This window comes from Scylla paramamosain, chromosome 12, assembly GCF_035594125.1.
Source record: "Scylla paramamosain isolate STU-SP2022 chromosome 12, ASM3559412v1, whole genome shotgun sequence".
Taxonomy (NCBI): Eukaryota; Metazoa; Arthropoda; class Malacostraca; order Decapoda; family Portunidae; genus Scylla; species Scylla paramamosain.
The window spans coordinates 5,831,189-5,840,000 of record NC_087162.1 but is presented as its reverse complement, the minus strand read 5'-3'; the positions used below and the strand labels follow the sequence as shown (position 1 = coordinate 5,840,000).

The window sequence follows — 8,812 nt, the reverse complement described above, 5'->3', positions numbered from 1 at the left end:
GACTAAAGAAGAGGAGGAAAGGGAAGGAAAGAAGATGCTGGGAGGGAGAGAAAAGTGCGATGAGAGGGGGAGAGAAAGAATGAGCGGAAAGTATAATGAAATGAGACTGACAAAAGGGAGAAGAAGCGAGGAGCAGAAGACGAACGGTAGAATGGAACGAGAGTGGAAGGAAAGGGAAAGCAGGGAAGGGAGGGGCGCTTCGGGAAGTTAAATAAGAGATAGGGGGAAGGGGAGGGAAGGGAGGAGGAACTGGCAGAGAGAAAAAAAGTAATAAAGGTCTAAAACGGAGGGGAATGGAAGGATGGGAGAGGAAGAGGGGGAGGAGGAGAAAGAAAAAAAAGTGGGGTCGGCGGCTTGGGGTGGAGGAAAGGGGCGGGAATGGAAGGGATGGGAGGGGCGCAGGGGGGCGGGGCTGCTGGGGTCAGGGTTTCATGGGGAGGTCAGCGCCAGTGCCTCTCACCTTGGAGTATATAAGAGCCGCGGCCCGCCTCCTGAAGCACTCACTCTCCTCTCCCACACTCCCTGCAGAAATGAAGCTCGTGAGTACAACAACAACAACAACAACAACAACAACAACAGCAGCAATAATAATAACTACTACAACAAATACTACTACTACTACTACTACTACTACTACTACTACTACTACTACTACCACTTCTCATTGTCTCTCTTTCTCTCTCTGGTTTCAATTTTCTTCTTTCATACGTTTCATTTGTTTCCTTTCTTTCTTTCATTTCAGTGTTTCATAATTTTTCATCATTCCTTTGTATACGTTTCATAACTTTTCCTTCATTCTCCCTCTCTCCTCCTTTCTACTTCCTTCCTCAATTGTTTTTCTTCTCGTTCCACAGTTTTCTTCCCCTACTTTCATTTTGCTTTATTTTTTCTCTTCTCTATTGTTTTCCATTTCATTACATTACTTTCATTCTCCACTTTCTTCTATCTCTACCTTTCCTCCTTTCTTCTTCCCTCTCTTCCCTTCCCATCTTCACCCCTTCCTCCTCTCCCTCTCATTTCCAGCTCGCCAGCGAATCACGTACCTTCCTTTTCAATAATTATAACTTACCTTACAGTGTTCCGTTTTCTTTGCGTAATCTTTGTTATGTCTCTGATCCCTTTCACTAACTATGTTTTTAAAAATTTTTATTAATGCTTTTGTTGTTGTTTTTTTCAAAGTTTGCCATGAATAAGTTTACGGTTTCAATCATTCCCTTTGTTTTCGTTTTTTCTTTTTTATTTTTCTTCAGAGACAACATCAGTATATAAGAAAGTGGGATAACATAATTATCTACTTCAAGATAGGAATACGTACAGACAAAATACTTCCATTAATCACTACATCTTCCTCTTGGTTTCCTCCACGCCTGTGTATTCAGGGAACACAAACACTTTAAAAATCTCTTCACTGTTCAATTGAAGACGAGAGGCATGACAAAAAAGATGACACCTCCGTTATGACCTCCATACTCTTCCTCCTCTCCCCCACCTCCTTTCCCCTTCCTCTCCTCTTCCTCCCTCACGGTGTCTTTCCCTCTCCTCCCTCACTATTTCCCCTCCTTCTCTTCCTCCCTTACCATGCCTTTCACCCTCCCTCACTGTTTTCCTCCTTCTCCTCCTCCTTGATATTTTTTCCTCCTTCCATTCCTCACGTCCTCTTCCTTCTTTCCTTTACCAAATATTCCTCCTTCTTCTCCTCACAATGCTGACTCATAACTTCCATATCTTCCTTTACTTTTTCTCACCAAGTCTTCCTCTCTCTCCCTTCCTTCCTAGCACCACATCTTCCTCCTCTTCCTCCTCCTCCTCTTTCCTCTCACCATATCTTCCTTCCTTCCATCACATATCATTTCTTCTCTTTACTACATCCTCCTCCTCCTTCTCATAACTTTTCCCTCCCTCCTTCTCCCCTCCCTCGCCACTAATATTTCTCCTTCTTTCCCTTACATCTTCCTCCTCCTTCTCATTCACCGGCGTCCACTCAGCCCCATCGTTTCTTACTCTCTCCTTCTCTTTCTCCTGTTCTCCTCCTTCCTCCACTTCCTTCACTTCCTCCTCGTGCTCCTCTTCGTCCTCGTCACTGGTCTTCTAAATTTCTTCCTCTTTATCGTCTTTTTTTTTTCCCTCGTCCTTTTTTTCGTTGTCCTTCTCATCCTCCTATATTTCTTCCCCTCTCTCGTCCTTTTCTCGTTCTCCTCCACATCCTCCTCATATTCCTTGCCCTCTTCCCTCAGATCGTGTTCGCAGCCCTGGTCGGCGTGTGTCTGGGGGCCAAGCTGCCTGGTCACGTGGATGGCGGCCACGACGGCCACCACAGCGAGCACCACGAGCACCATGACGCGGGCTTCGTACATCACGGGGACATCCACCACGACCGCCCGCCCGTGGCCATCCTGTTCGACGACCGCCAGGCCCCAGCAGACGGCTCCTACGCTACCAACTTTGAGACCGAGGATGGCGTGAGGGTGACAGAGAATGGCCAGCCTGGATCAGCGGGGCAGAGGCAACGTGGAGGGATCCTATTCGTGAGTATTGTGGAGGGTTGAGTGCTGGGAGAGTAGGGTTAAGAGCTACGGAAATAAGTTTGAGTCTACTGGAGATAGGATTGAGTATTGTGAAGGTAGGATTGAGGGTTATATAAGTAAGGTTAAGGATAAGGAGGGAAGGATTAAGTATTAGATGGATGGAGAGATAAGATTGATTGATTGATTGAATGAAAGGGACGCAACACTGGGGTCTTTTAAGGGAAATGGGGAGGGGAAGGACAGAGATCAAGCCGGGAGGGGAGTGGGTTTTGTGAGAGTAAGGGGAGGATGTGGGAATGATTCACAATTACTAAAATTACGAAAATTATAAGCTATAACGTGTATTGCATTATCATTATTATTATTATTATTATTATTATTATTATTATTATTAGTAGTAGTAGTATTATTATTATCATTATTATTATTAGTAGTAGTAGTAGAAATGGAGTTAGAGGCCTGTCGTTCGTTGGCAATGCACGTGTACTGTAATAAGACTGTCACGAGGCTCAGGTAAACAGGGGACCGATAGGTGAAGGGGACAGGTGAGGGAGACAGATACAGGTAGACAGGTGATGTGGGCAGGTGAGGTGCACAGGTGAGGTGGACAGGTACAGGTAGACAGGTGAGTTTGACAAGTACAGGAAGGCAAGTGAGGCAGACAGGTGAGATGGACAGGTGAGGGGGACAGGTGGATAGGGGATATGAATAGGTGAGGTGACGGCGACTCGTTACAGCTTCACGGACCCTGATGGCAACCTGGTGGAGGTGCGCTACGTGGCTGACGAGTTCGGCTTCCGCGCTGAGAGCCCCTACGTGCCCACGCCCCACCCCCTGCCCGCCCACGCCCTGCAGCAGATCGCCTACGCGGAGGAGCTGAGGAAACTTCGTGAGCAGAACGGCGAGATACAGTTCTCTTAATTCCTGGGAGCTTGTTCACACCTGCGGTACCTGTTCTCCTTGTTCCCCTCTAGTATCTTCCCTACATTACCTACATCTGTTCTTAAGATGTTACACTTAGCTCCAAACAGCCTCGTAAGGACTAATAAGTCTGCTGCTGTTTGTCCTTTGTGATCCTTGGTGTTTATAATAAATGCCTCACGTCCCTCCCTCCTCCTCCTCCTGCCTCGTCACCAAGTTCCTCCATCAGAGTCCTTCACTAGTGGTTGTGGAGGTGAAATATATACATAAATAAGTAGTCTATTCCCCTGGGAGTCTCGTGCATCTTTTGAAGGCAGGAGGAGGTAGGTGGGAGAAGGGAGGAGCGGCGCCCATGCACATAATACAGCCACCCAGCTACTCAACCCTTGCCTCCCTATTACTGTGGGTGGTTAGTCTGGTTTCACTCCCCTTACTGCAACTGTGTGTGGATGATTTCAAATTGAGCACGACTACGAATGCACTGATCCACTACACCCGCCACACTACACCACACCCTCTCCCTTTAGATATGTGGATACTGTACTGTACTTCAAGACACGCCCACTACTGCACGTATTCACCTTACACCACATCCACCCAACCACCCAACCCATTTCTCCCTACATGTAGGTGGATAGCCTCAATTTACACGCTTTCCTATAAATATGTGTGGATGATTTCAGCCTAAAACACTATCCACTGCACGATCCACAGCACCACCACCACCACCACAAACCACCACCGCCACACTCACGCGACCGCCCTTTCTCCGTGTGGATAATCTCATCTTAGACACGACCACTTAGCCACTTCACTACCCGCATCCACACATCCACCCACCCTATACAATCAAAATAATAACACAGGAAAAAAAAAATATATATAATGAAAATAAATGTTCTAAAAATAATAGGGGGTTGTTTTTCTAATTTGTATTCATATGGATGTAATTAATGAGTATACAAGTAAATTCTCATGTAAGATTAAACGTAATGAAAGGTAAATATTAGAGAGATACCTGCATGAGAGAGAGAGAGAGAGAGAGAGAGAGAGAGAGAGAGAGAGAGAGAGAGAGAGAGAGAGAGAGAGAGAGAGAGAGAGAGAGAGAGAGAGAGAGAGAGAGAGAGAGCACAACATCTTATACAATATACGGTACACAGCAAATTAGAAACACACACACACACACACACACACACACACACACACACACACACACACACACACACTCACACACACAAACGAACAAAATAAACAAAATAAACAAATCCACGAAAACGTAAATAAACCAAAACAAAACAAAACAAAAAAATCATAATATACATCTTTCCCACAATCCTTCCCTCCCCACTACCCACCCTCATGAAAAAAAAAGATAAATAAATAAAATAAATAAAATAAATAAAAAAAACTTTACTACCCGTCCAACACAAACAAAGATAAGCTCGCCACACATCCAGGAGGAGACGACCTGAAGAGAAAGGCAAGAAAGGGAAGGTCGTCAGCTTGTCACACGCGTCCCATTCCTTCAACTTAATAATATAAACGTGATCGAATGAATGTACCTTTTTTTTTTTTAACACGTACGGAGACAGGGAGATAGGTAGGTGGTTAGTGTCCTTTTGCTGTACAGATAGGCATAGTAAATTGGAAGAGTAGGAGTAAAAGAAGGAGGAGGAGGAGGAGGAGGAGGAGGAGGAGGAGGAGGAGGAGGAGGAGGAGGAGAAAATTATTGTATTCTTCCCCCTTAATTTTTCTTCTTGCTTGCCACGAGATTACAGAAAATGTGACTGACTATAAAATGCGTTTTTTTTTTCCTTTCCTTCTCAAATTATTGACATGTGTGAAAGAGCGTGGAATTCTATCTCGTGATATTGTTTTTTTTTCTTTTTATGTTTTGTATCGTGCAGTTTCGTTTTCTCTACATGCACACCGAGAAATGATCACTATTTACTGCTTTTCTTTTCTTTTTATTTTAGATTTTTTCTTTAGTTTCTTGGTTTATTTTATTGTTGTATTTTTCGCTTAGTTCTCTTTCTTCTCTTTATTTTCTTTTGTTGTCGGTTGCTATCTAACTTACTAACTAACTAATTAACTAACTGATTATGTGTCTAACTGTCTAACTACCAGTCAAACTAAATAACCAACCAGTAGATACTCGCAACCTAACCTAACTAAACCTGACTTAACTAACAAACTACCAAACTAACAAATCTATCAAACAAGAGGCACACATTTACACTCCCTTCGTTATATGGAACCTAGACAACAGCTATTTCCTTTTTTACCATTTTTTTTTCTTTATTTTTTTCTCCCACCACCTTTACCTGTTGACACGCCGCCCCTCTCCCCTCACCTTTACCTGTCCGCCATTGTCCACCTTCATTAGACATGCCAGACGTGAGGGAGATATTCTTGAGATTGTCGACGTGTAATCTTCACCCAAACATTAATTTCTCGCACCCTTGAGAGACCAAATTGTTTATCATAAGTTTTTGATTTTCGCTTTTATTTGTTTATTTATTCATTTTTTTTTAGGACTCGTCTCTCGAATATTTTTTTTATTTGACTTTTCATCTTTTGTTTTAGTAGAAATTATAGATGGTAATTCTTTTTTTTTTTCTTTTAGCATTTGTGGGGAAGATATGGGGAAGGTGAGGGGAGAAGAGTATGTAGGAATGGGGAGGGAGATGAAGAGGAATGAGGAAGGAATGGTAGCACGTGGAAAGTAATAGGGAGAATGATACAACATACAAAGTGATGGGGAGGAACAAGGAGGAGAAATAGGAAGGAGTGAGGAGGAGATGGGGAGCAGAGTAGATCCCGGATGCTGATGGGGGCGGGGTTAGGGGGAGGCCAGTTGACTTCCCACTAAAATCTCCTTCCCACACATTTCTTCTTTAACTACTTCACACCCATTCCTTCAAGGCTATCCACTCCTCCTCCCCTTTCAACCCTTCCCACTCAACCCATGTCTCTCTTCCCCTCCCCTGAACATCTGCTAGAACCACTATTACTACATCCCCTTCCGCTCCTCCTCTTCTCCGTCACTGCTATCACCACCAACACTACTACTACTGCTGCTACTACTACTACTACTACTCCAACTCCTAATACTAGTACCACCACTACCACCACTACAACTACATAAGTATCATTATCCCATACTAAACAAAAAACACCGTTACCACCACAACCACCACTACTACTACTACTACTACTACTACTACTACTACTACCATTACCACCACCACTACAAGTTCCTCCATGTCATCCCTCTTACCTGGCGCCCTTACATGGGAAAGAGACGATCGGAGGAGAGAAAGGGAAGAAGGCGAAGGAGGAGGTAAGTAGGAGGGACAGCAGTGGAGTAGGTAGGCAGGTAGGCAGGTGAGCAGGTAGGTAGGTAGGAGGAGGACCATTTTAGGACCATTTTAGCCCAGGGGTTCGCCGCGGCAAGGTGAGGGAAGGTGAGACAAGGAGGGTGAAGATGCGACGCCCGTCTGGTCTCCCTAAGCAGCAGAGGACTCAAGGTCACAGCCGCTGGGAACACTTTCACTCTCACCAAGGGCTTCCTGAAGGAGGGATGGGGGAGTTAGGGGGAAGGGAGGAAGGGAGAAAGGATGTTAGGATTAGAATAAAGAAAGGAGGTGAGGGTTAGGAGGAAGGGAGGGAGGGAGGGAGGGAGGGAGGGGGGAGGGAGGGTGAGGAGAGGTAGACATCTGTGGCCACCGCGCAACTCAGTGCTGCTAAATATTTGAATTCACACTGGTTGTTATCTCGTGTTAGGTTAGGTTAGGTTAGGTTAGGGGAGGTTAGATTAGGTTGGGTTGGGTTGGGTTAGGTTAGGTTAGGTTATGTTTGGTAGTTTAGCTTAGGTTTGGGTTGGGTAGATTAAGTTAGGTTAGGTTAGGTTAGGTTAGGTTCACATGGGTCAGGTTAGGATAGGTTAGGTTAAGGTAGGGTAGATCAGCTTAGATACGGCTAGGTTAGGTTAGGTTAGTCCTTCTACTGCTACAGTCATCTTTCGTTAACAACTGGAGCACTGTGTAAAATGTTTAGGAAGGACACAGAAAAAAATGGAGAACATTCTATTAACTTAATCTTTTCCAGGCTACAGAACTCTCTAAGACTTAAGTACAGAAATAGATAAGGAGCAGTGGGTGATTATTGGAAAAAAAATTCTAACAATGAAAGGGTTAAGTAAGATAAGTTATCATTATATAGATGCGAATAAGATTTATGACCTAATCCCTTCTAAACTAGGGACCGTATTCTGCCCGCACCTTGACTACTTTCAAAAGGCTCTAGTTAAGGTGACAAGGGTTTTTAAGAGTCTTTCTATGGTTCTAGTGACAGATTAATGAGATTTATATTTATTGATAGGAGAAACACGCTTGAAAACCCGGCTATTCACCTCTGTGGCCTTGGAAAATTGTCGTGGAGAGTGAGAGAGCAAAGCGTTTCAGAATGCGGGACCAAGATATATATTTCATTACGAGTTAGATGTCAATAAAGGATATCGTTAAGTCATGGATGATACGTTTTGTTATCAATGGGTTATAAATAATTTAGTTACTCATCCAGCAGCACGACCATACATCATTGATTGTGACTAACTAATAGATGATTTTGTGAAGTTTGGGCGCTGCCTGTCTGTACGAGTGAATGGGATGAAGTGCGAATCTGTAGCATGATGTCTGTTAAACTATGATAAAAAAAAAAAAAAATGAATCACTCCAATGAAAAGTGTTAATAATTACAATACAAGAGAGAGAGAATTTCATGCAAACCTTTATTACTTAATATAAAAAAAGATGCGCAGTAACACGAAATTAATTACTAGTAGAACAAATAAAGAAAATAGTTGAAATTCTGTGAGGAAAATAAATGTCAATAAATATCCTAAAAAAAAAAAAAAACAGAAGAAAGGAGGAGAAGAAGAAGAAAAGAAGAAGAAGAAGAAGAAGAAGAAGAAGAAGAAGAAGAAGAAGAAGAAGAAGAAGGAAATATACTTATAACAGGGAATGGATAAGAGAGAATGTAGAAGGGAAAAATAAATACAGGAGAGAAGCGAGGGAGAAAAAACAAAAAAACAAAAAAAACATGACACTTACGAAGATGAAGCGGTGGAAAGTTAAACAAAGGAAAGGAGAGAGGGGAAAGACAACCAAGAGAAAGGGAAGAAGGAAAACAAAGAGAGGATAAAAAAAAAAAAAAAAGACCGATCGAACAAGAAAATCCTTAAAATCGAGAGAAAAATAAAGGAAAATATACGACAATTAAAAAGACGGAGCAAGGCGAAAATTCAACAAGAGAAAGGGAAGAAAGAAAAAAAAAACAATAAAATCGATGAAAACAAAAAAACA

General features: G+C 43.0%; 1 protein-coding gene across 1 annotated transcript; it reads left to right on the top strand.

The window, feature by feature from the left end:
• Positions 1-416: 416 nt before the first annotated feature.
• Positions 417-4,356, top strand: LOC135105602 (cuticle protein AM1199-like). The gene is given in 4 exon segments (XM_064013855.1): positions 417-539; positions 2,235-2,501; positions 2,503-2,525; positions 3,263-4,356. Coding segments are annotated over 4 exon segments (582 nt in total). The 5' UTR covers positions 417-431; the 3' UTR covers positions 3,447-4,356.
• The last annotated feature ends 4,456 nt before the right edge of the window (positions 4,357-8,812 follow it).